This window comes from Salmo salar, chromosome ssa19, assembly GCF_905237065.1.
Source record: "Salmo salar chromosome ssa19, Ssal_v3.1, whole genome shotgun sequence".
NCBI classification, from domain to species: domain Eukaryota; kingdom Metazoa; phylum Chordata; class Actinopteri; order Salmoniformes; family Salmonidae; genus Salmo; species Salmo salar.
In genome coordinates this window covers 55,824,986-55,852,710 of record NC_059460.1, presented here as the reverse complement: position 1 = coordinate 55,852,710, position 27,725 = coordinate 55,824,986, and the positions used below count along the sequence as shown (strand labels likewise).

The following is a 27,725-nucleotide window of genomic DNA, read 5'->3' as shown; positions in this document are numbered from 1 at the left end:
AACAAGCATCTAATATATGACTCCCAATCAGGAACAACGATGTACAGCTGTTCCTGATCGGGAGCCACACAAACCACACAGAAATAGACAGACTAGAAAACCATAGAAAACCAACACTAGAACAATTACTCAAACCCCAGACTACATAAACCAAACACCCCTTAAATAACACACACACAACCCGAACCATATGAAACAAATACCCCTCTGCCACGTCCTGACCAAATATAATACAATTACTCCCTCTGCTGGTCAGGACGTGACAGTACCCCCCCTAAAGGTGCAGACCCCGGATGCACCTTAAAACAAAAAAACAAAATAAACCCCTAACTAAAGGGAGGGAAGGGAGGGTGGCTGCCGTCAACGACGGCACCTGTGCTACACCCCCCCCTCCGCCACCCACCTATACTGGAGGTGGCTTAGGTTCTGGCCTACTGTCCTCCAGACTGTAGGCAGAGTCTCTTAGCTCCGGGCCGTAGGCAGACTCACTCGGTTCTGGGTTGTAGGCAGACTCACTCGGTTCAAAGCTGTAGACAGACTCACCCTGTTCCGGGTCGCGTTCAGACTCACCTGGTGCCGGACACTCTGGACGAGGCACTGTCGCCGGACACTCTGGACGAGGCACTGTCGCCGGACACTCTGGACGAGGCACTGTCGCCGGACACTCTGGACGAGGCACTGTCGCCGGACACTCTGGACGAGGCACTGTCGCCGGACACTCTGGACGAGGCACTGTCGCCGGACACTCTGGACGAGGCACTGTCATCGGAATCTTGGGCCTGGTCTGACACACTGGAAGCCTGATGCGTGGGGCTGGTAGTGGAGGTACCAGCCTGGGGACACGCACCTCAGGGCTAATGCGGGGAGCAGGAACCGGCCGAGTTGGAGTGGGCTGACGCACTGGAAGCCTGATGCGTGGTGCTGGTACTGGAAGTGCCAGTTTGGGGACACGCACCTCCGGGCTAGTGCGGGGAGTGGGAACAGGCTGAGTTGGACTGGCTGACTCACTGGAAGCTTGATGCGTGGTGCTGGTACTGGACGTGTCAGCCTGGAGACACGCACCTCAGGGCTAATGCGGGGAGCGGGAAACACTGGACCGTAGAGGCGCACTGGCGGTCTCAGGCGCAGGACTGGCATCACCCCTACTGGCTGGATGCCCACTTTCCCCTGGCACATGCGGGGCCTCGCCACAGCACCCATCACCCCAAAGCACGGGACCTGTCCAGTCATATGTTGCCCAAAAAAGGTACGGGGATTTGGCCTGGGGCTCAATCCTCGCCCAGCCAAACTACCCGTGTGCCCCCCCAAAAAAATTATTGGGGCTGCCTCTCGGGCTCCCTTAACTCCTCCATAGCCCTGGAAATGCTTATCCTCAGTTCTGCCCATTTACATTTACATTTAAGTCATTTAGCAGACGCTCTTATCCAGAGCGACTTACAAATTGGTGGATTCACCTTATGATATCCAGTGGAACAACCACTTTACAATAGTGCATCTAAATCTTTTAGGGGGGGGTTAGAAGGATTACTTTATCCTATCCTAGGTATTCCTTAAAGAGGTGGGGTTTCAGGTGTCTCCGGAAGGTGGTGATTGACTCCGCTGTCCTGGCGTCGTGAGGGAGCTTGTTCCACCATTGGGGTGCCAGAGCAGCGAACAGTTTTGACTGGGCTGAGCGGGAACTGTGCTTCCTCAGAGGTAGGGAGGCGAGCAGGCCAGAGGTGGATGAACGCAGTGCCCTTGTTTGGGTGTAGGGCCTGATCAGAGCCTGAAGGTACGGAGGTGCCGTTCCCTTCACAGCTCCGTAGGCAAGCACCATGGTCTTGTAGCGGATGCCCATGTCTCACGATAGTCCATCCGTTGCTCCCTCCTCCGCTGCTTGGTCCGTGTTTGGTGGGTAGTTCTGTCACGGGTGTCGTTGTGTAGAGAGGACCAAGGCGCAGCGGGTTGCGTGCTCATCATATTAATTTATTAAATAAATGTGAACACGAGAAAACCAATAAACAAAAGAACGACAGAAGACAGTTTAACAGGCTATACTTACAACAGCAGTGCTAAAGACAACTACCCACAAATCCCCAGGTGAAAACAAGCATCTAATATATGACTCCCAATCAGGAACAACGATGTACAGCTGTTCCTGATCGGGAGCCACACAAACCACACGGAAATAGACAGAGTAGAAAACCATAGAAAACCAACACTAGAACAATTACTCAAACCCCAGACTACATAAACCAAACACCCCTTAAATAACACACACACAACCCGAACCATATGAAACAAATACCCCTCTGCAACGTCCTGACCAAATATAATACAATTACTCCCTCTGCTGGTCAGGACGTGACACTTTGCTGGCAAGCAAAGTTAGCTAACTAGCTAGCTACCAAAGGTTAGTTGGCTAACGTTAGCTACCCAACGTTGGTGGAAGAATAGATAGTTTGGTAGCTAGCTACCTAATGTTAGCTAGCTAAAGTTAGCTAACCAAACCTGGTAAAATACAACAAAGGAGACAAGCGGCAATATTGACTGTTTATTTTTTTTATTGATACGATAGGTTTGTTGGGACCCGCGGGCCTGCCATGATTATTTTAGTGCGAGGGAACGATGCATCACCAAACGAGGGCATGGATTTCCAACAACTCGTGGCCAGGCTGATGACACAAGTAGCTCAACTATTCCAACAACAATAGCAGCAGATACAGCACAGCACTCCTCCAGCGACTGCACCGGAAAGGGCCGTTTGTCGAGCAAGACAGAATGAGCTATCCATAAGTTCAATGTTTACTTTTACAACATGCACATTGGTGGTAGGTAATGTTTAATATTTGAGTCCTGTTAATTTGGTAATGTAATGATGGTCTTTTCTGTTTTAATAGTGGGCTGTAAGGTATCTACACATTAATGCCGGCAAGCAGGACAAATATAAGCCGCACGAAAAGTGAGGCCAAATTTGTTTTGGGGGGAAAAAGTCCAACCAAGAAATCAGGGTTGGTTGTTGTTGTATGATGGTTCTTAGCATTCTGAAATATGTTACATGAAATAGGTGTGCGAATATCATGCATAAATGTAATTTAATGTTTGTTCTTCGTCATGTCTCAGGAAGAACAGACCGCACAACACCCGCGTACTGGGTCTACTGGTCAGTCGACTGAGATTACAGACACAGAGACACAGACGGAGAGTGAAGCATGGCAGATTTTGAAGGTGGTTAGGTACTGTTAGGTGTAGTACAGATAAACAGGAGTCTCATAAAATGTCCTTGTCCAGTTGCAGGGATCAGTTTGAATGTATGCTTTGTTATTAAAATATATATTTTTTGCTCCATGAAGTAATCCAACAATGTGTACACCACCATCTTGTCTATTTCTTCTCTCATTGATTGGGGCTGTGAGAAAGGGAGAGGTGAGGGGGGGCAGGATGTAACAATTGTGAGGTGTGAATGTCAGGATAACTTAATGGCATGTCTCTGGCTGGACACATTGGCAGTCAGGATCTCTCGTCTCCACCGAGTGTTGTTAACACCCCATGGTTCCCCTTATCCAACAGGTGGAGAAACCAATTTTTGAGGGTTCAGAGATAAAACACTTAAGTTCTTCCAACTGGCATAGAAGTGGTTAGAGTCTTCAGAGGTGTAAGGATAATTAGGAGTCTGTACCTAGGGTATTTGGTGCAGTGAAAGTCCTGTAGGGGGTTATGTTTCCCAGGTGCAGGGGGTTTGCAAATGTTCATGCTATAACAATACATTTTTCAAAGTAACCCTACCTTCAAGAAAAATCTAAAGGTGGTTGAGGCTGACTAGTTGCAGACACTTCTCATCTTACAATACTTCAGAAAGGAAACACCACATAGAAATGTTTAACCATTTATTAACAAATGAATAATTCAAGTCTTGTGATATAGGCTCTGCTCCTTCAGGGTAGCTCACTGTCCAAGCAAAGCATCAATACATACAATTGCATACAAGCAGTGAGAGCGGTAAGCTACATATATGTATACCAATCCCTCAAACAGAACCTAACTGTTTGGATTAAACCTGGATTGTAAACTATCATGGTCAAAACAAATTGATGCAACAGTAGCTAAGATGGGATGAGGTCTGTCCATAATAAAGTGCTGCTCTACCTTCTTAAGAACGCTATGAACAAGGCAGATCCTACAGGCAGGTCCTTAGTTTTGTCGCACTTGGACTACTGTCAAGTCGTGTGGTCAGGTGTCACAAAGAGGGATTTAGGAATATTACAATTGTCTCAGAACAGGGCAGCACGGCTGGCCCTTAAATGTACACAGAGAGTTAATATTCATAATATACATGTCAATCTATCCTGGCTCAAAGTAGAGGAGAAATTGACAGGTGGAGCAAGGGTAGGGAAAGTTGAGGACACACAGACACAGAGGAGCTCACATACACACCCACCCCTTGGCGCTTCTCCTAATCTGCAGCTTTTTTTGCAGTGAGAACATGCAGGGAGGTATTTTGCCAACATCTATTTAAGCCTGTTAAAACGTTTCAGTTTTTTCTGATCATGAGCATCATCTGATCCGACTATCGACTGTCAATTTACGGATATGATTATGAATACGAGTATGGCCATGTCTCCACACCCCTACTTTCCTAGTAGCCACATACAAACAGCATGAGCACTTTGATCGTTGGATAATTCCGTCTTGCATCTATGCTCTCTCCTCCTCTCACCTTTTCCCTTCACTTGTGGAGTTCAGTGCACAACATCAGCTGTCTGTGACCAGGCGAAAAAACCTTTCCAAGCCAAATGATCATATCATAACCACTACACAAAGCCTACATGTTTGTCACCGTATTAGCTAATGTCAAGTCAATATAGCTACTAGAACTAACGCGTTAGTAAAACCACTACAATCATGCAGTGCAGTGTACAGTTAGGAAGCAGTTTAGCAGTTACACCGACGGGCCTTGTTGGTAATGAATTAATCAAACCAAAAGCTTACCTTGACTTGGAAGAGTTCCCGTGTTGGATAGCCATAGCCAGCTAGGTAATATACCACCCCTCTCTGTTTGAGTAGGCTAAACTAGCTAGGTGCATTTGCTAGCTAAGTAAGTGAAATATAAAATATAGCTCTCTCTCTTGCTTCTCCTTCATTTTTTAAGAAATGAATTTGTTAAAAACTGTTAAACTATTGTCTTTCTCTCTCTTTGAGTCAACTACTCACCACAATTTATGCACTGCAGTGCTAGCTAGCTGTAGCTTATGCTTTCAGTACTGGATTCATTCTCTGATTCTTTGTTTGGGTGGATAACATGTCAGTTCATGCTACAAGAGCTCTGCTAGGTTAGAGGACGTCCTCCGGAAGTTGTCATAATTACTGTTTAAGTCTATGGAAGAGGGTGAGAACCATGAGCCTCCTAGGTTTTGTATTGAAGTCAATGTACCCAGAGGAGGACGCAAACTAGCTGTCCTCCGGCTACACCATGGTGCTGCTCTACACAGTGCTGTTGAGGCTACTGTAGACCCCTTCCTCCTCCCAAGAGCCTCCACTGCTTTCTTCCCTCCCTCTTTCCCCCTCCTCTGCCCCTCTCTTTTCACTCTTTTCCCATCCCCAGCTTACTGTAGAGAGAAAGAGGAAGCAGAAGAGATAGAGAAAAAGAGAGCGAGAAGTGTGTGGAGTGCCGAGCTCACTGTGCAGTGGATTATTGAGCTATCTGCAACAGCAGCGGTGCAGGATTTGGCTCTGGGCAAAGGTGCGAGTGCTTGCCATTCCAATCATTACTATTGCTGACCAACCAGGAAGCGTTGAAGAAAGAAAGAGAGAGACAGAAAGAAGGGTGGGAGGGAGAGAAGAAAACAGGGGGGTGGAAAGGGATAGATAAAACGAAAAAGAGATGGGGGAGAGTGGGGTATGTTGAGCCATTTTTTATACATTCAGCACCGCTACGTCAAGGGAAATATAGTATTCTTTCTAAGTGTTTAGGAGAAGTGAACTTCATGTAGTTCAACTAGTAATTGAATTACATTTTGCTGTAGCTTGGTGGTAGTTTAAAGTCAAATCTTGGTTGTGTTTTCAGTAGTGAATAACTTTGTTGCCATGTGAACGACACACTATTTTTGCAAAATGAAAATAAAACATATTAAATTCTTGCCTACTTTAGCCTTCTTCTTTGGTATCAGACCTGCCTAATTCTCACTTGAAACATACAGTGCATTCGGAAAGTATTCAGACCCCTTGACCTTTCCACATTTTGTTATGTTACACCATTATTCTAAAATGGATGAAATTGTTTTCCCCCCTCAATCTACACACAATACCCCATAATGACAAAGCAAAAACAGGTTTTTAGAATTTTTTGCAAATGTATAAATAATTTAAACTGAAATATTACATTTACATACAGTAAGTATTCAGACTCTTTGCTCAGTACTTTGTTGAAGCACCTTGGCAGCGATTACAGCCTCGAGTCTTCTTGGGTATGACACTACAAGCTTGGCACACCTGTATTTGGGGAGTTTCTCCTATTCTTCTCTGCAGATACTTTCAAGCTCTGTCAGGTTGGATGGGGAGCGTTGCTGCACAGTTATTTTCACGTCTCTCCAAAGATGTTCAATCGGGTTCAAGTCCGGGCTCTGGCTGGGCCACTCAAGGACAGTCAGAGACTTGTCCCGAAGCCACTCCTGTCTTGTCTTGGCTGTGTGCTTAGGGTCATTGTCCTGTTGGAAGGTAGGGATGGTGCCAGGTTTCCTCCAGACGTGATGCTTGGCATTTAGACCAAAGAGTTCAATCTTGTTTTCATCAGACCAGATAATCATGTTTCTCATGGTCTGAAAGTCCTTTAGGTGCCTTTTGGCAAACTCCAAGCAGGTTGTCATTTACCTTTTACTGAGGAGTGGCTTCCGTCTGCCCACTCTACCATAAAGGCCTGATTGGTGGAGTGCTGCAGAGATGGTTTTCCTTCTGGATGGTTCTCCCATCTCCACAGAGAAACTTTGGAGCTCTGTCAGAGTGACCATCGGGTTCTTGGTCACCTCCCTGACCAAGGCCCTTCTCCCCCGATTGCTCAGTTTGGCCGGGCGGCCAGCTCTAAGAAGAGTCTAGGTGGTTCCAAACTCCTTCCATTTAAAAAATTATGGAGGCCACTGTGTTCTTGGGGAACGTCAATTCTGCAGAAATTGTTTGTTACCCTTCCCCAGATCTGTGCCTCGACAAAATCCTGTCTCCGAGCTCTATGGACAATTCATTCGACCTCATGGCTTGGTTTTTGTTCTGACATGCACTGTCGACTGTGGGACCTTATATAGACTGGTGTGTCCCTTTCCAAATCATGTCCAATCAATTTAATTTATCACAGGTGGACTCCATTCAAGTTGTAGAAACATCTCAAGGATGTAACGTAACAAAATGTGGAAAGATTAAAGTGGTCTCAATACTTTCCAAATGTAAAGTATGAAGGGCCTACATGTATCAACTTTCTCAGCGTATGCTTTTGTTTATAAATTTTGTGCAAATGAATTGAACATCGCCAAATGCATCATAAAACAAATATTGCACCTATTTAATGTAACCCTTGCTGTTAATAGATCACAAAGCAGTACACAACTGAGCTAAACATTTGGAAATGCCAAGTTCACTTTCTCATTCATAGTCTGAAAATGCATATCAAGTGCAAGTGAGCTGTTTAGCTCACATCTGAAGGTTGGGGGGCATTTAGGACGTCTTAAACTGCGGATCGGTAAAATATCATAATGATTATGATCACGCTTCCTCAATTCAAACATTATGGCGACACTATTCCTAAGATGGTTTACAAACTTGGGAACCAAAGTCGAGTTATCAGTGTAGCCAGTTATCGCCCTGATCTGTTGAAATACCTGTCTTCACGCCTAGAAAAAAAACCTCCAGGCTTCCGTCATAACCTCCAGGCTTCCGTCATAAAATTGACAGTTTTGTAGGTAGGTAGGTAGGTAGGTCGGTCGGTCGGTCGGTAGGAAGGAGAATTATAGGGGCCAGTTTTGAAAAAACGAATCCCGTCTGAATTGTCCTCTAGAATAACAGACATTCTTGGGTAATAAATACATAACCAACGTTCTCTAGTAATATTAGTCCCGTGCAAATAGAGCTTAAGCCCCGTCTAAGCCGGGGGAAGGGGGGGGGGGGGTTCTACTGAGCTATATGGAATTGTTTTATGAAGGTCATACCAAGGACCATTTAGCTTTATGATTCTGATTTAAGACATCTTGAAGTTTGTTTTATTTGGCCTTGGAACAATAGATAGTTCCCCCCAAAGAAATCTGAATGAAGTTTGTTCTGGAGTGTCTGTCCTTTATCTGAGAGATATTAGAAAGATCAGGAAACATTTTTTTACATGTTTTTAACCCCTTATTATTGTCACTAAACAGTCTTCATATATACTTCCATACATTTTTTCAACTGGTGTCAGGGGACCTTCAGACGAGTCTTGTGAGGCCTGTGGGCATCTTAGAGCAAAACCGAGTTGTACATATTTGTAGTCTCTCCTTTGCACAGAGGGGTCATATTATTGTATAGGCCACTGTTCGGACGCTACTATACAGACAGATGTTGGCAGATTGGCTGTACCAACTTCAGACGTGTCCCAAGACGCTTGTTGAAGACCAAAACGGAGAGCACCATTGTGCTCATGAGAGTCTCATCTTTCCATTGAGGGCTCATATTAGTGTGTAGGCCAAACTGTTTGTGAGAAGACCGATTTTTGGGATGTCTCATGGTCTGACAAACATCGCTCTACCTCTGTCACCTTTCACCGCAGCGGTTCAAACTGTTGAACCCAGTTCCTACATTTGAATATAAAATGGATTTTATCAAACAAAACTATGCTACATTTTATCTCTGGGATCCACAGGATGACAAAGATTACTGAATGTAAGTACATTATTTACCTTCAGAGGTGAATGTAGCAAACCAGTTGCTGTGATAAATGTTTTTGTTGTTGTGCACTCTCCTCAAACAATAGAATGTTTTTTTTTCACTGTTATAGCTACTGTAAATTGGACAGTGCAGTTAGATTAACAAGAATTTAAGCTTTCTGCCGAAATGTTCTTGTTACTTAAAACGTCATGCTAATCACATTAGCGCACATTAGCTCTACCATCCCGCGGGGGGGGGAGGGGGGAGGGGGGGACCAATCCCGTAGAGGTTTTTAAGTAAACTAAATGTTTTTTAAGGGTAGCTTTAGTGTAGCATAACTTCTTCCAGTGTAAGTAATTGGTCATCTATATTTTCAGAGTAGCTTCCCCAAAACTGCTAACAAGTACACTGAACAAAAATATAAACGAAACATGCAAAAATTTCAAAGACTTTACTAAGTTACACTTCATATAAGGAAATCAGTCAATGAAAATAAATGCAGTAAGCCCCAATCTATGGATTTCACATGACTGGGAATACAGATATGCATCTGTTGGTCACAGATACCTTAAAAAAAGGTAGGGGAGTGGATCAGAAAACCAGTCAGTATCTGGTGTGACCACCATTTGCCTCATGCAGCACGACATCTCCTTCTCATAGAGTTCATCAGGCTGTTGATTGTGGCCTGTGGAATGTTGGCCCACTCCTCTACAATGGCTGTGCGAAGTTGCTGAATATTGGCGGGAACTGGAACACTCTGTCATACACGTCGATCCAGAGCATCCCAAACATGCTCAATGGGTGACATGTCCGATGAGTACGCAAGCCATGGAAGAATTGGGACATTTTCAGCTTCCATGAACTGTGTACATATCCTTGCAACGTGTGGCTGTGCATTATCATGCTGAAACTTGAGGTGATGGCGGTGGATGAACGGCATGACAATGGGCCTCAGGATCTAGTCACGGTATCGCTCTGAATTCAAATTGCCATCGATAAAATGCAATTGTGTTCATTGTCCGTAGCTTATGCCTGCCCTTACCATAACCCCACCGCCACCATGGGGCACTCTGTTCACAACGTTGACATCAGCAAACCACTCGCCCACACAACGCCATACACGCTGTCTGCTATCTGTACAGTTAAAACTGGGATTCATCCATGAAGAGCACACTTCTCCAGCGTGCCATTGAAGGTGAGCATTTTCCCACTGATGTCGGTTACGACGCCGAACTGCAGTCAGGTCAAGACCCTGGTGAGGTTGACGAGCACACAGATGAGCCTCCCTGAGACAGTTTGTGCAGAAATTATTTGGTTGTGCAAACCCAGTTTTATCAGCTGTCCGGGTGGCTGGTCTCAGACGATCCCACAGTTGAAGAAGCCGGATGTGGAGGTCCTGGGCTAGTGTGGTTAAACGTGGTCTGAGGCCACGAGGCCAAATTCTCTAAGGTGATGTTAGAGGCCGACAAAACTTAGAGTGGCCTTATTGTCCCCAGCACAAGGTGCACCTGTGTTTAATCAGCTTCTTGATATGCCACACCTATCAGGTGGATGGATTATCTTGGCAAAAGAGAAATGCTCACTAACTGTGATGTAAACAAATTTGTGTATAACATTTGAGAGAAATAAGCTTTTTGTGTGTATGGAAAAATCGGCAATGTTTTATTTCAACTCATGAAACATGCGACCAACACTTTACATGTTGTATTAATATTTTAGTTCAGTGTATTTCAGGCTATTGTGTATCCCTGGAAATAATCTGAAAAATCTGAAAACATTGCCCACCGGGTATGGAGTAAATTGAGCATAGGGACAGAGTAAGTTGAGCTTGCCTGGCTACCCAGATTCCTTGCTCTGGCCAAACGCTACGCCACGCCCACAGACGTTAGTTTCTTCTCCATAATAAGTCTAGATCTGAGTATCTCTCGAACCTGAACACATTGGTTGGTCCAGAAACCAATGTTTTGGGCCAGAGCGGGAACACACATGGGTAAATTGGCGATTAAAAAATGAATCATTGGCTTTGATTCTTCGATTGCTTAGAGATGATCCAATTAAATGATCCAATGATCCAACTTTCTTTTTTACAACGCCCCTCGTGACCACAAACTAGTTCAATTACGGCACTCTCAGACTTCAGTATGGAGCAAATGAAAGAGCAGCGGAATAATTTACTGGGAGTCATCAGGCTAAAGTTAAGCCACCTTGGGGTAAGTGCTGGTAGGTCAAAGTTGAATTCATGGAATGGGGATGTGGTATATTGTATATCTTAAATGTATGCCTACCTTCAGATATAAAGCTTTCTGTTCAATTTCCATTTCTTGACCAGTTGTCTGGGACAGGGATGCTGTTTCGATGTGCCAATTCGTAAGAACTCAGCATTTGAGGCTACGCAAAATTCTGGTTTGTAAGATTCTTGATATGTTCAGCAAGCTCAGACTCCATCAGATAAGACCTTGTGTGCCTCTGCTACTCTATCATAGCTTCTCTTTCACACAGGCACATTGGTTCTTTTTTTGTCAATGTACCTCTTCAGTGTCATTCAGTCAAATTTTTTCATCCCTTGCTGCTGCTCAAATGGACTTCTTCCTTACCGCTCTCAAGATCCCTGCTTGTTTTACTTTTCTATAGAAGGGGCATGATGTAACAAAAAAAAGTGCTATATTGAGTTCATATGCAGAAATCTAAAAATACTATGCATAAAACTGACAAAATGTACTCATCATTTGTATGGGGTATGGTGGCGATTGGCTCAACCCCAATGCAAACATTTTGACTATATTAGCCCACACAGCCACAAGGATACACTTTCATCCTAGGTTAAGGACCTCATATTGTAACTTATAGAGACCCCCAACTGATGTATAAAACAATCTTAAAACGATCTACGTACTTTGGTTAAGATACAAGCATCATGAAACCTATAACAACTTTTTCCATGTAGTTTCTTCCTTCACAGACTCCATGACATGATGACCTCTTCCTAAAAATCACATGAAAACATTGTGTATGGTTTCCTAGAAAGTAGGGGAAAATCTCAATTCCATACTCCTCGCATCCTCTCTCCTTGTCTCCTTCTCAAAACCCATTGGGTGAGAGCAACCAGAGGTCCCTTCCCTCTGACCTTCTCCTCCAATGGGTTTTGAGAAGGAGACGAGGCGAGAGCATGCGAGGAGTATGTGATTGAGATCTTCCCAAGGGGTGGCTCAACTAACCGTTTGGCCTAACTTACCCCACTCTCCTGTACTGTTAGTAAGTGTGCAGGCAGGCAGTGCTGGAAAGTGGAAAGGGGAAGGCTGCAGAAAAGTGTGGGCTGGGTTAGACTGCTAGCCACTTAAAAAGGAGCCGGCTGTGGCGGCACAGCATTTGAGGAACCGACAGAGGCAGTAGGAGAAGCAGGAGGGAGACTTGGATGAGAAAAACCCTGGGAAGGTGTTAGTTACTCTACTCTCACAGCAACAAGTGTATTTTTAGCCTTCTCCACTTATCTCTAGGGCCAGAATGGCCAGAATGCTTTGGGGAGCGGTGGTTGTGCTACTGCCACTCTTGGGACTCTGTCAATTTGTCCTGCCACCTGAGTGGGGACCAGGGACCTTCCCTGCCACAGAGGCCGGGGCCAAGGACTTTGTCACTGCCTACAATACCGCCGCTGAGCTGGTCATCTACCAAAACCAAGAGGCCAGCTGGACATACCAGACCAACATTACAACCCACAACGCTGAGAAAAAGGTAGGACCCCTCCCCCACACAGCACACAGAGGTGTTTGAATGAAATGTTGACAGTTGTTTAACTACTTAGTTGTTGGCCTCTTCAGTCCAAAGCTAACCACTATGGACACGTTTGTTGTGAGTAACTGTGAGAAAGCTAACTGTGCTTCCTCACTAGTCGCATTACACAGTATACATGTTGATATAATTGCTTGGTCACCTCACCAAACATTCATTTTGGTTGAGTAGGTTATACCTATGTAATCTAAACTAAATCGTTCCTGAACATTGAAGATAAATAACCCTAGGGGAGAGTGGGGTAAGTTGAGCCATTGTTTTGCATTCAGCATTACTCAGTCAAGGGAAATATTATTATTTCTAACGAAGATATCTACATATTTTAGGATGTTTGTATCCCTGGAAATAATCAGAATTTATGTAATCATTAGTGTTGAAAACATAGCTTGTCCAAAAAGTGGTCTCTTGGCACAATTTTCTCTGGGTTTGGCGTAAGTTGAGCCGCGGGACAGGGTAAGTTAAGCCACCTACAAATGTCTGTACTGAAATAAATACTACCACTACCTTTTTAAAACCATGTCCACTCATAACCGCGTTTGTATTTGAATCATATTTTAAGACAGGCTTAACACTTTGTACTTTTTAAAACACTTTTAACATAGACCAGGCACTGTTACCTCATATCCCAGTAATAATGCCTTGTATTACGCCTAGGAAGAAAAGTCTTCAATTTGCTTAACTTACCCCATGGCTCAACCCTAGTCAAAAAATCCTATAGAAAATGCTGTCAGATTTATATCGGATTATAATTATTGGAATCCTATAAAATACAATTCTATAGGTTAGAATCCTATAGGAGTCCAATAGGACTGGGTCCAAAATCTGATAGGATTTCTCAGTTGGTCACACTGCAAATGAACTTGCAGCCTTGAATCACTCCAATATTATGATGGTGTGTGAGAACCTCAGGGAACTATCACTGGTGTGAGTAGGCAAATATATGGAGATTGTGCTCAGGAGACACAGGAGAGAGGCTGTTCTTCAGTTTTCTGGTCTTTAATCTTGATTACAGTTCAACATAAATGTGCAGGTTTCTGTGCAATATTTAGCTGTGAGATTGTCCAATAAAGCTGTATTTATCCAAATGTGGTCTGAAATAACAATGAATAGAATATTATCAATACTATGGCTTGATGGGTTCTAATAAAGTAGGCAGGGCGAATGAACAGGCTTGCTGCACGGTCACTATGGGAGCTCTTTCTAGAGCGCCTGGTTAAAATTGTGCATAAGAGTAAGTTTTAACTCTGTGAATGGTTAAACTAGAGAGAAATGTGTGTACACAATCAGCCTAAATTGAAATGTTGATTTATTTAGACAGTACGGGTTACTACGTTACAGAACCTCATGTTTTGACCACATCCTTTTTACCTCTAACGTTCATACTAACATCACTAACCAATAGTGATCACAATGACACAAAATCGATCGCTTAAAACAGATCAATATCATTGGTTTTGTACCTTTGATTTTGTCATACATGCTGGTGGTCTTACGGCGTTGTAGAATGCTGGTTGTCTTCAGCATGTTGTCCTCTAACGAGTGATACACAATATTTCCAGTTCCATTAGGTTTTTGAATTGTTTGTTACAAACAGCACATACAACTTGATTTCCCCGCTAATCAATATGGGTGGTGCATATGCAGATTAAGGTGCTCGTAAAAATACAAATAAATGATATGATTACTATTGTGGCACATGTATGTGTATTTAGTATATTTTATGTTTAGGTTTTTAAGATATCACAAACGGATTATTGATTTGGACACTTCACAACGGTGTTTTGACACCGGGCTATTTATCAAAGGTTATTGTCAATGGGAAGCAGCAACAGCATCATTTTCAACTTACAGTATGTTTTAGGAATAGAACTTTCAACATTCATTTCCAATAGTATTCTACTTAGTTAAAAAAATACTGCTGAAAAAAAAAACTGCAAAAAACTGCTGATTGAGTCCAAAAACATGTGATTTATTTTGATGAGCTACCAGAAATCATGAAAACGGGGTTGACTTGCCTATTATAAAGGCACAAACAAGAAAACATTTATCCTCTGCGATAACAATCCAATGACTCAAAAACAACATACACATGGCTACAACTTAGCTAGCAAGCTAGTCTGATGACAGGCAAAATGTGGCTAACAGTAGTTTCTTAGTTAGCATAATATTCTGTACAATGATGAAAATATGACTAAAACATTGACAACTTCGTCAAGAAACATAAGGAAACAAATGATGTACTCGCAGTTCTTGCATTCACACACAGTAAAGGATAAAACAGATAGAATAATAATGTTAGCAAACCAGAGATTCTCTGCATAGCCACAGGTGGCAAACTGAACTTGGGAGTAAGGCTAATTAACACTGCTAGCTTGCGCTAGCTGTGACATCAGTCACTCTTAAAAGGACAGGCTTTCTTTCAAATGAATAAAATAGAAAGGAATATAACTTTTTTTAATGTTTTATTATTATTAACCCATCCACCACTGGATGGGTTAAACTGTTGTTTCCAGTGGCTGGAGAGTATAAATGCTCAGGTGTAGAGCTTTATAAGAGATTGAATTCAAAATGTCCATCTGTCTCTGCTGTGAGTCCTAGGGCTAGTCACGACTGATCGATTGTCAGTCTTTATCTTCTTTTGACTAGTTTCTATCAGTTTCATTACTTTACTTTGAGCCTGGTCCAGCATCTTGTTGGATGAGTTGTACCTTTTGTAAATACCTGCACTTGCTCCAAGAGCCTTAAAGAGAAAATTACATATTGGCTTCCTTACCCTGTAAGCAGTCTATGGACAAGGTATGACCGAAAACCATGATTTGGTCTAGTTTCCCTGGCATTGTTTCCAAATGCTAACGTTTTAGCATTTGTGGCACAAATCCCATATCAGACTGTAATCAGACTGATATTTACATTTTTCGTGCATCACGTTCAAATCATCCGAAATGATCTCCAATGTATTGTGAAGCTCACCAATGTCACTTATAGATGATTTGAACATTATGCGCGAAAAATCCTAATATCAGTCCCATGGCTTGAATGGGATTTGTGCCACAGTTCCAGCCACTGCCAGGGAAACTAAACCAATGGATGGATTGCTGTCATACCTTGTACATAGACTGCTTACAGCGTAAGGAAACCAACGAGTCATTTTGTAATTTGGGTGAATTATCCCCTTAAAATAAACATGCACTGGATATTCTACTTCCTGCCTCTCCTTGCTAACCAACACCAGCCAGACAGCCTGAACCATTCAGGGCAAGTAAGGGGCCTACCATCCACCCTTACAGTAACACTTTACTGTATCCTCCCTTATGTAGGCATTCATAAAAGGCTTTGTGAATGTTGTATAGCTGGTAAAAAAAGGCTTTATCGGGGTACTGTAAAGTGTTACTGAGTTGTGTTTGCCAGGGCCGGACTGGTTCCTTGTATGACAACAGCACCCATAGAGGGATGTTTGTTGGGTTGAGCCCCGCACGGCTTTACAACCAACACTATTCATCCTCATCCAAAATGATATGCTCAGTTCCTCCCATTTCTGCCAACTCAGCTTGTGTGTTTTCTGAAATCATCAAAAGGACCCAAACACATGTGGTTCGAGCGTCTCCGAGTCTTGAATGATGCCCGAGGGGGGTGTGGTGTGTGTGGAGAGGGGAGAATTGGCCAAGTTATTTTTATTAAGTTCAGAAGCCTGCTTATTTTCCAAGCATTGTACAAAATGCAATTTCACAGGTTGATGCACTTGACATTTTATAACATGGATTTCCTAAGATAAACAATAAAAGACTGTAGTGTGGTTTAAATGGGACTTTTCAGAGTGGAGTAATGAGACATTTGCATGCTACTGCCACCAGCTTATCTTTTACTGCTCCTCCCATCTCACCATATGCTAGCAGGAGAACATTTGCATGATCGTATGGGCTGGTTATGTTTGCTGGAGACTGAAAAATGAGAAAAAGTAGAGCCATCCAGGCATTTGGAGGGATCAATGAAACTGCAGAGGTGTGAGGCAGTATTCTGTAGCTCTGAGAGATAAAAGCACACACAAAACACCAGGCATTGAGCATCTGTGCCTCAAGTTATTCTCCCTAGCCAGACGGCTGTCTCAACAGGGTTTTCCTTCACTAGCCAGGCTTAGAATGGAACGATGGCTCCACCACATGTTGGTCACAACAGGTGTAACCTCTCCAGAACCCAGCCTGTGTCACCGGGGTCAACTTACACAATGCCCGCTGCTTTCCTCTATCCAACAGTGAGCCGAGGATGTGAGGTGAAAGAAAAGCAAGCTCTGGCCTGACTGGTAGGTTGCCAGTTATGAGTGCTATTATTCCTTACACATCAAAGATGGGATCAAAGGGAATCAGGGGCTTTGCGTTCTATAAGATCTGGCAGGCAGAGGGGAGCCTGCCAGGTCTCTCTCCGAGTCTCCTCCCCACAGGCCCCGACACTGAATTGGCATGACCGTCACATTGACTGGCGGGGGGGATGTACTGAAGAGTTAACCCCAACATTCCATTCAACTTGGGCTGGGATTACCACGTCACTGAGTTCATCTTTGTCTCAGTCCTTGTCTCATACATGAGCTTTGTCCTAGTGGATTAAGCTGATGTTCTGAATCGGAGGCGAAATGTACTCTTATACTGTTCCATAGTAAAGCATGGTAGGTAGTTGAATTAGGTTAGATATATCCCCCCGCATCTCTATGTGGACACACGTAGGGACGCACGCATGCACACACACCTATGATAACCTCGCATTCTCAGAACACATTATTTCATCTCAGTGCAAATTAGCCCATGCCGGGGAGAGCAAAGGATCAAACAGCAGATATATTAACCCTCCGGACAAATCTCAATTAGGCTCTGAAAATTCAACTCTCAAAGAGCACCGCTGGTTTTGGGCAACCATCAGTTACTTTGAAACGCCGATGGAATATCAACTACCCAAAAAGTACATGAAACGTGTGCACCCACAGCTGTCAAAGCAGGTACCAAATCCATGGTGTTCTGCTTTCAAAGAGGCTTTCTTTACCGTTCATAGAGCACGTTTGAATGCAGCATTCGTTCTCAGAAAATCTGAAAACATACAAAGTGAGGATGCAGATTTTCTGAGAAAAATGGATACTTAATTTAGCCAAACACTGAGAGTGCCACTTGAAATTGACTGCGGTTCCTAGTTTTTCTGAATCCAAATCTAAAATGGGAACATTTGACTGATGCGTGAAAGGAAATCTTTCCCTCCCCATTCACAAATTAACTTTATATTGACGAGAGGCTTAACAAGAGTGAACCCTTGGGCCCTTTGTGCAATGACACTACCCTGCAAACAATAATGAGTAGGTAGGATGTCCCCGGGACGTCACAAAATGGTTTTGTCTAGTTCCCGGTCTGTTCTGCGGACGTCCCCGAGGATGTTTTAAGGACGATCTTGGGTTGTTGTGTCAAGGACCCAAACAGTGCTTTTCACCCAAAAACATTTTTTTACTTACATATTTGACCAAATTGGCATAAATGACAGTTTATTCCTACAGTAGTTATTATTTAACATGTCCTCACAACCTCTTGGCTGCTACGCTACCACGTCTGTATCAATGACTGATTTCACCTATAGGCCAATTCCTACACTTTGCACTTCAAAGTAAATCTCAACTCTGTTAAAAATACACAGAATGCAAACTATTATATTTACATAGTGATTCAGGAGTAACATTAAAACAGAATCATATGGCCCAACATCATTAGACAAGTATACTAAAACTCAAATTGTTGAAATAAGTAAATTAAATCAATGAGAGAATAGTCAGATTAACTGCTAATTTAAATAGCAGTGCAGGTGGCATTCTTTTGTTAAGTGCAGATTTATTATAGGTAGGACTTTGTGCGCAGCAGAAAGATCAGCATACCCTAAATCATATTGGGGTACATAGTCAGTACTAAGTGATTATTTCAAATGTAATCATATTGTCATTGATTCAATATCTTTACACTATTTTAGCTAAACAGCGTAATACCTTACAACCCTGATACCATTTCATTACTTTACTTATAATGGTTTGGGACACCCGAGACAATCACGGGAGCTTCATGGGACAATAACACAACGTAACAAGAATGTCCTAAAAACATCCTTGGGGACGTCCAAGGGACCAAAAGGGAACTAGAAAAAGGTCCCCCAGAGAACGTTCCCAACTTCACGCGACGTCCTAAGGACTAGTAAAATGTAAACTTCCTGAGAATGTTCTACAAAAAGGTCCTGACAGTCCTCTATGATGTCCTGGGAACTTACAGAGAACTAGACAAAGATCCCTTTCATAACGTTTCCTTGGAACCATTATGCAATGTTCTTAAAACGTTCTCAGAATGTCAGAGGGATAACGTAGTGCCAAAACCGTTAAGGTACCTGGTGGAAACGTTGCCAAATGGCCTCAGGACATCCCCTGTTTGCTGGATACACTATACAGTCGGGGCCTTTGAATTGGAGGCAAACTTTCATAAGAGAGTGAACACATTCAACGGCCTTGAGAGAGAGAGGAGGGCAGTCAACAGCTTTTCACCTTATCTTTATTGTCCTATAGAGAAAGATAGAAATATAGTTGGGTGTGGGGCAGCAAAACCGAGGTTGAGAGAGAGAAAGAGGGAGGAGAAAGGTCAGAGTTAAGGCCTCAACACTTACCAGTTTTCCGTTCAGCCCATTGTTAATCAGTGGTGTTAGATACACATCAGATAAGCTGGACCTCAATGAAAACATCACAGTAACAGAAGCTACTTTCCTGACAGGATGTCTATGTCCTGGGCTGTGACTGCAGACAGCCCCAGTGTAGTCAGTGTTCTGACAGTGACTCTTTGCTCTGTGGTTAAGATAACACAACTACTGGACTGGAGCTTCTTCAACCCCTAACACAGTGGATGTAGACAGATTCCCTGTAGGAAAACACAAAGTGAGAAAGGCAGCTTGGGCACTAGTAGGTTTTCAATAGGCGATTTATTTTTTAATAGCACAAAAAAAAACAAGGGTACTCAAATGGGTTAAATTAACAATGCATTGAGAGCGCCCAAAAGTACACAAAGGCCAGTTTACTCAGTTTAGGAACAAACACTCAGGAGGGAAAGGAGTTGCTTTGTGTTTTCCCCAAATGTGATAGAGTATTCAGAAACCACAAACTACTGTAGCTGGTGGCATGTTCACAGTAAGGGAAACATTGTAATGCATCCGTGTTAGCATGTGTGACTGTGTGCCATCTTGAGGTTAGCATACACCCTGTGTTGCTGGTGAGAAGTTCACTATACTGTAAAAACACCCTAAACTGATAATAAAAACAACTCTAATATGTTTGTGACAGTCTAGTTTTTGGCAGTATTGGTAAAACATCAGCTGTCAGAAGCAGGAAGCCAAGGTGAACTGAGGCGGCTTAGCTAGAGCTTCTCAACCCTTTGATGCATCTTCAATGTGCTTTGGTCAGTGTCAGAACTGAAAGGATAACGTTATGTACTGTGTGTGATGTTCTGAGCGGCCTTGCCTTCCAGTGTCACCCGTGTATCATCGTTATAATACAGTAGTAAGAGCAAGAGAACAATATAGTCTGTATGCCATCCTTGAACTGTGAGCGATGGTGCTTTCCCAGTTCAGTAGTCGTCTCCACTTCTTATGTATTAGGCACTGTTTTTTTGATCCGGCGGTCAGGGTTCTCTTGCTTTGTACTCCCACTCAACCCCTGTGCTTTAACTGTTGCCACAAAGAGGGCCTTCTGGCCCCACAGCTAATTGTCATGATCCCCATTAACATTCAATATGCTGTGGGCCTTTGCCTGTGATTGGTGCAATCAGTCTAACAACACTAGACCAGAAGTAGGGAATAAGAAAAATACAGTAGGAAAATGATTGTGTGAGTGGCCATTATATAAAAAGGGCAACTACAGTTAATGGGTTCCTTGTTTCTGGTAAGTAGTTTTGTTAGGGTTATTAATCGTTTTCTGAACAAAATATATCAATGTCCCAAGTGATTGGATGCCAATGGTACCTGTGCGTACTATTTTCACCTTGGACTGTGACTACTAGTTACGTGTGCTACTTTGCCTAAAATACGGGATGCTGTGAAGCGAGGGCTGTTGGGCAGCTAGATTATATAACCTGATCACCGGTCTGTGTCTACAGGTGGAATCTGATGGGATGAAGCAGGCCTTCACAGAAGCCTGGGGGAAGAAGGTCAAAGATAACTTCTCTCCTACTGTGTTGGCCACCTTCAACACGACTCTTCAGAGGCTTCTCAAGAAGATCAATATCCTGGGAGCGGCTAACCTACCTGCAGGAGAAAGAAATGAGGTCAGTCTCCTATTGTCTACATCTTATCAGAGCGTTATCACAAGCTTTGAGTCAGACTCAGATGTGGTGTATAATGTGATACTGAAATGTCAGAATATCTGTAGCAGATGTTATAAAACCTAATATGTTTATTTCAGCTGTTGAAGGATGGCATCAGCAAGGTCTGAATGAAGTCAGAGAGTAATTGAGTCTTTTCACAATCTCCTTATTTCCCCAGTACAACGTCATACTAAGCAAGATGTCTGAAATATACTCTACCGCCAAAGTGTGTCCAAAGACTAATGAATGCTGGTCTATTGAGCCAGGTGAGTGGCTGTCTTCATGCATTTACACTTAAAGATATGCTCTGGTACTTTGGCGACTAAGAAAGTATTTTTTAAACCTCCCGCTTTGGGCTGGATGTGTCCATGTGTAGTTCTTACATGCATAATCTATGAGCAGAATTACTGTCTTACCTCAATTAGCAATGACAATTAGCAATGACTTACATGTGTGAGCGACAGAAACAGACTATACTTTTGGCTAGTGAGTGCTGCTTTCAGAACTACAAAAGTACCAGTAAAACAATTTTTTTTAAAAGTAGGGGAACATCTTAGCAAGGAGTAACAAAGAGGGGTATAGTTGTACAAAAAAAGAAAGACAAGAGAAGCGGTAAATATTATATCAAGTTAGAAAAAGAAACAGCATGAGGGCAATTACTTTGAAGAGGTCTCTGGGCGAAGTGGTTCAATTTCAGCTCTTTAGGAATGTTGAAACGTCCTGCTACTTGTCATCAGACTACAGTGCAGAGCACGTCAACTTCATCAGTCATTCCCAAATATCTAAGTGTTGGTTTAAACCCTGGCCTGTGTGCTGTGCCCGCCCAAAAACTAATTGTGAACTATCATGATTGCCAAAAGAAGATTGTGTGAGAGCCATTTCCATGCAAAATTCAGTAATGCACCCAAACAATCCCTTTTGCACTTACTGTAAGTAATTTACCAATGTTATACAGTGTAATGGACGTAAATCAACAAAAATGCTCTTACAGGCCTGCTACACTGTGTACATTTTGACACCCTAATTGTCACGTCCTGACTAGTATAAGGGGTTATTTTGTTATTGTAGTTTGGTCAGGGCGTGGCAGGGGTGTTTGTTTAGTGTGTTTATGTTCTGTTTTCTATTTCTATGTGGTTTTCTAGTTTTTCTATGTCTGTTAGTTTTGTCAATGACCTCCAATCAGAGGCAGCTGTTTGTTGTTATCGCTGATTGGAGGCCATATTTAAGTCTGTTTGTTTTCACTTGTGTTTGTGGGTGGTTGTTTCAGGTTTAGGCTGTGCACCTTACTGGACTGTTATCATCGTTATTTTGTTTAAGTGTGTTACCTTCAATAAATACAAAGATGAGCAATATACCCGCTACATATTGGTCTGATGATTTCTCCTCTTCAGACGACGAAGATTATGACACCAATATACATTTCAAACCAGTTCATGGAAATGGTTTCTGCTAATGTGTTTACACTCCAAAATGAGAGTCCACTTCCACCCCAGATGATTCCTCATTTCACAATCTACTAATGTAAACATTATGTGGTCCAGGGTAACTAAAGAATCTGACCGGTGTTGCGTGTCGCAAAACAACACTTTGGGTTGTATTATAATAACAAACAGGGACCCCAGCCATTGCTTTTCCCCCCCCACCAAACTCACTTTGTTCAGTGGCCTTCAACTTTCCTTACCTTCACTTCCTATGCTCAGCCTGTAAAATACAGTGCCTTCAGAAAGTATTCACACCCCTTGACTTCTTCCACATTTTGTGCTACAAAGGGGGATTAAAATGGATTTAATTGTAACTTTTGGCCAAAGTTCTACAGTACACAAAATATTTGAATGTCAAAGTGGAAGAAAAAGGCTAACATTTATAAAAAGTAAAACACTTATATATGATTAGATAAGTATTCACCCCCTGAGACAATACATGTTAGAAACACCTTTTGGGTAAGTCACTAAGAGCTTTGCACACCTGGATTGTACAATATTTGCCCATTTATTCATTTTACAATTCTTCAAGATCTGTGAAAATTTGTTGTTGATCATTGCTAGAAAGCCATTTTCAAGCCTTGCCATAGATTTTCAAGACGATTTCAAGTCAAAACTGAAACATTCAATGTCGTCTTGGTAAGCAACTCCAGTGTAGATTTGGCCTTGAGATTTTTAGATTATTGTCCTGCTGAAAGGTGAATTTGTTTCCCAGTGTCTGTTGGAAAGCAGACTGAACCAGGTTTTCCTATAGGATTTAGTCTGTGCTTAGCTGTATTCCGTTTATTTTGATCCTAAAAATCTCCCTTGCCGAGGACAAGCATACCCATAACATGATGCGGCCCCCACCATGCTTGAAAATATGAAAAGTGGTACTCAGTGATTTGCCCCAAACATAACGCTTTGAATTCAGGACAAAAAGTTAATTTCTTTGCCACATTACTTAAGTGCCTTGTTGCAAAACAGATGCATGTTATGGAATATTTTATATTCTGTACAGGCTTCCTTCTTTCCACTTTGTCATTTAGGTTAGTATTGTTGAGTAATTACAATGTTGTTATCACATATTAGAATCATTAAACTCTTTAACTGTTTTAAAATCACCATTGGCCTCATGGTGAAATCCCTGAGCAGTTTCCTTCCTCTCCGGCAACTGAGTTAGGAAGGATGCCTGTATCTTTGTAGTGACTGGGTGTATTGATACACAATCCAAAACCTACTTAATATCTTCACAATGCTCAAAGGGATATTCAATGTCTACTTTTTAAAATATATATTTTTACACATCTACCAATCGGTGCCCTTCTTTGGAAGGCATTGAAACCTCCCTGGTCGATTAAGAGACCTTACTTTTTGAATGACTACCCCATCTCTGTACCTCACACATACAATTATCTGTATGTTAACCACTATTATTGAACACAGAATGAGTCCATGCAACTTATTATGTGAATTGTTAAGAACATTTTTACTCCTGAACAAAGGGGTTGAATACTTAATTTTTGAAATACTTCCACATTGACATTATGGGGTTGTGTGTGTAAAATGTAGATCAGTCACACAAAATCTCAATTGAATCCATTTTTTACTTCAGGCTGTAACACAACAAAATGTGCAAAAAGTGTGTGAATACTTTCTGAAGGCATATGTGTTGTTTTTTGGCCACTCTGCCGCTGTTGCGTCATCATAACTCAAGGCTGATCTCTTAGAAGATGTATCTGTAACGCACCTGGAAAACCAGTAGTCCCCTATGTGCTCTAGCAGTTTCTGTATTCTGTAACTGAGGGCGTCTGACTTTGGCTCCACAGAGCTGACAGAGATCATGGCCAACTCACGGAGCTACAAGACACTGCTGTATGCTTGGGAGGGTTGGCACAATGCATCGGGTGTGCCACTCAGGGCAGAGTATCCAAAGTTTGTGGAGCTTAGCAACAAGGCCTATAAAACTGATGGTAAGAATGTCCCGTTCACCTTACATATGTGTGTCACTATTTCTAACATACAGTATTTCACAGGTATTGTAAGTTATGGCCATAGCTGTAGTGAAAGAGAGGAGATAACCATAATGTTTATGTCCTCTATAGGTTTCGATGACACTGGAGCATACTGGCGTTCGTGGTACGAGTCAAAGACTTTTGAGAATGACCTGGAGGCTATTTACAAACAGGTGCAGCCGCTCTACCAGAATCTTCACGCCTTTGTGCGCCGCAAGCTCTACGACCATTACGGACCGAAATACATCAATCTTAAAGGACCTATCCCTGCTCACCTGCTAGGTGAGTTTACCTTTAAATGTCTGTGTTAACTTATAGCCAATGCACGATGTCCAGTCACTGATTTATCAGCCATTTTTCAAACTTTAACTCAGTCCATCGTAGCTTAGCATTCGCTTTAGCTAGGGCCCTGAGTTTTTCATTATTACTTGACCCTGACCTGGGCCCTATAATATACGTTACTGTCAGCCACTCAGTAGTTTAGAACGGGCCCCGAGGTTTCCTGATCAAGGGACGGTGTTAGGAAAGCAGGTTGGCATTTATTGTCATGAATCTTGCCCTGGAGGCAGCTCTGCAGAGTGGTCACTAGCTGGCACAGCCACAAAGTCATAAAATCAGATTTTTAAACCTAACCTTAACCACACTGCTAACCCTAATGCCTAACCCTAACCTTAACCACACTGCTAGTGCTAACCCTAACCTAAAGTGAAGACCAAAAAGCAATTTTTTACAGACAATTTTTACTTTGCAGCTGGCCCATCTAGCGGAAATCTCAGTTCTGCCTCCAGGGCAAAATTCATGACAAACATAAACATGCACCAGGAAACCCCGCTGCTATCTATAATGCATTAGCTGTATTTGCTCAGTGTCTGAATAGGAAGGCTCAACCAGTAGATTTATCAAGCCTCTGGCTAATGCTAAGTGCCTGGGCTTCATTTCCTCAGGAAACATGTGGTCGCAAACCTGGAATAACATCTATGGCATGATGATCCCCTTCCCCGGCAAACCCAATGTGGACGTGACCGATGAAATGGTGGCCAAAGTAAGCTGGTGAAATTTGAGATTTTGTTATTACTGTAGATCCGTTTACATGTAGAACAGTGAGAAATTGTGAGTTGAAAGTTAAGGAATTACATTACTGTATAGCAAAAAACTACATCCAAAAACTCAGTGTTTGTTAAAAATAAAAGCCCAAACTTATCTAGCCTAGTTGAAATCACTTTTACCAAATTATTCCTAATCACTTTAACTCAGGTAAGTCAAAGTTCGTCCATTGGAAGTCTGTTAACATTAGCTTGGCCGTATATACCTGAAATACAACGATTTCCCTCATAGAACTGGAATGCTACTCACATGTTCCGGGTGGCTGAGGAGTTTTTCACCTCCCTCGGCCTCATCAAAATGCCCCAAGATTTCTGGGACAAGTCTATGTTGGAGAAGCCAGAAGGTCGGGAGGTGGTGTGTCATGCATCTGCCTGGGACTTCTACAATAGAAAGGACTTCAGGTGAGCAAGTGGAAATGTAGTTATGGAAATGAACTCAAGGAGTGGAGAAAAGAGAGGGAGGGGATGCGAAAGAAGGTTCCGGTGTCTTCATATGTGATGTTTCCTTACATTCAGGATCAAACAGTGCACCACAGTCAACATGCAGCAGCTTTTCACAGTGCACCACGAGATGGGCCATGTTGAATATTACCTGCAGTACAAGGAACAACCTATAAGCTTCCGCCGCGGTGCTAACCCAGGCTTCCACGAGGCCATTGGTGATGTCATGTCCCTCTCTGTGTCCACACCTAAGCATCTGTCCAGCATCGGCCTATTGTCTAACGCGACCAATGACAACGGTATGCTCCAATTTATTTGCTGCCGGGTTTTGAAGTATATACAATCCATAAAACAATTTCCTTTTGTGGTTAGTAAGTACAGTGTTTCCAAGTAAGTACATTTTACACAGAAATTCTTATTAATAATGAGGAGAGACAAGGGCAATCCCCTATCAGGATATGACTTTATTCAAAACGTATTAAAAAGAAGCCGGTCACACCACACACACACACACACACGTGAATGGAATGAGTGCTCTGCAATAATGAGGCTGGTCGACCCAACACTCTCGAGCCTGACCTTACAGAGGAATCCTGGTTCTTATACGCCCAGACTAGCTGCAGGGAGCTAGAGTGGAGACCATCAAAACACAGCATTAGTAGCACAGAAATGTCTTACTATCTGTTAACTATTAATATCAAACATCAGGTAAGTGCATCATTTCTCTCTCACATTAGGAAAGTAAGAAAATTCATGAGTAAGTAGTAAGAAAGTAAGTAGCCTAAGTAAGTTATTACGTAACTGAGTTAGTTACTTACATGCTGACCACACCGCTCGTGTTGCAAAATAAATGGACACATACATGTTATTCAATCATTGCACCCACACTGCTCGCGACCTTCGGCATGGTCAGGCCGTAAAATAGAAATTGGTTCTATTTGTGACGCTCAATGCGCTGCAAGTCCGACCTCTCCCATCTCCTCATTGGTTTTTAGGAACATATACCCACGTGGGTGATTGAAAGAGGAATTCCGTTCGGTTGTAGTAATGCTGTAAAGTTGGTTGCCAGCCGCCATATGAAGTCCAAAGAAGAAAAAAAGCCTGAAGGAAGGAGAGATGATGAGAAACTAATTCGGTTTACCGTTTTATCTGTGGATTAATTATCGGAGTAAAAACACTGTCAACCTTGTGCATTTCAGGTAAAATAACAACCCAACGTTTATATACCGGGACAAATTAGCTAGCAACAGCAAGCTAGCTAGCTAAATTGCCATAAATGTTTAGTGGTTTTTGACCTGTCCCCAAATGAATATAATTGGTTCAGAGCTTGTTTTGATATTTCAACCTGAGTGTCCTGAACGCTTCTGGTGTGGGTGAACAAAATGGTGCACGCACGCGCGGATCCGGTTTGGTCAGCATGTTAGTGACTAAGGTACTTAGTTACTTATTGTTGTGGTTATTCTTTTGTGTGTGATTTAATTGGCTTGTTTATTGTAGAGAGTGACATCAACTACCTGCTGAAGATGGCTTTGGAGAAGATGGCCTTCCTTCCCTTTGGCTATCTCATTGACCAGTGGAGATGGAGTGTGTTTAGTGGGCGCACCCCCCCAGAGCGATACAACGCAGACTGGTGGCACCTCAGGTGAGTGGCACGAAAATATTTAACATGAGTTTGTGGAGGGAAATTGTTTATATCCAAAATAATAGTTT

General features: G+C 42.7%; 1 protein-coding gene across 1 annotated transcript in view; it reads left to right on the top strand.

Annotated features, from left to right (window-relative positions):
- The first annotated feature begins 12,106 nt into the window (after positions 1–12,106).
- Positions 12,107–27,725, top strand: part of LOC106579262 (angiotensin-converting enzyme) — a 38,341-nt gene continuing 22,722 nt past the window's right edge. The window contains exons 1-9 of the mRNA XM_014159018.2: positions 12,107–12,585; positions 20,790–20,957; positions 21,175–21,262; positions 24,286–24,429; positions 24,562–24,753; positions 25,416–25,513; positions 25,807–25,976; positions 26,091–26,314; positions 27,513–27,657. Of these exons, the coding sequence (XP_014014493.2) occupies positions 12,358–12,585; positions 20,790–20,957; positions 21,175–21,262; positions 24,286–24,429; positions 24,562–24,753; positions 25,416–25,513; positions 25,807–25,976; positions 26,091–26,314; positions 27,513–27,657 (1,457 nt within the window). The 5' untranslated portion in view covers positions 12,107–12,357. The remainder of the gene's footprint in view (positions 12,586–20,789; positions 20,958–21,174; positions 21,263–24,285; positions 24,430–24,561; positions 24,754–25,415; positions 25,514–25,806; positions 25,977–26,090; positions 26,315–27,512; positions 27,658–27,725) is intronic.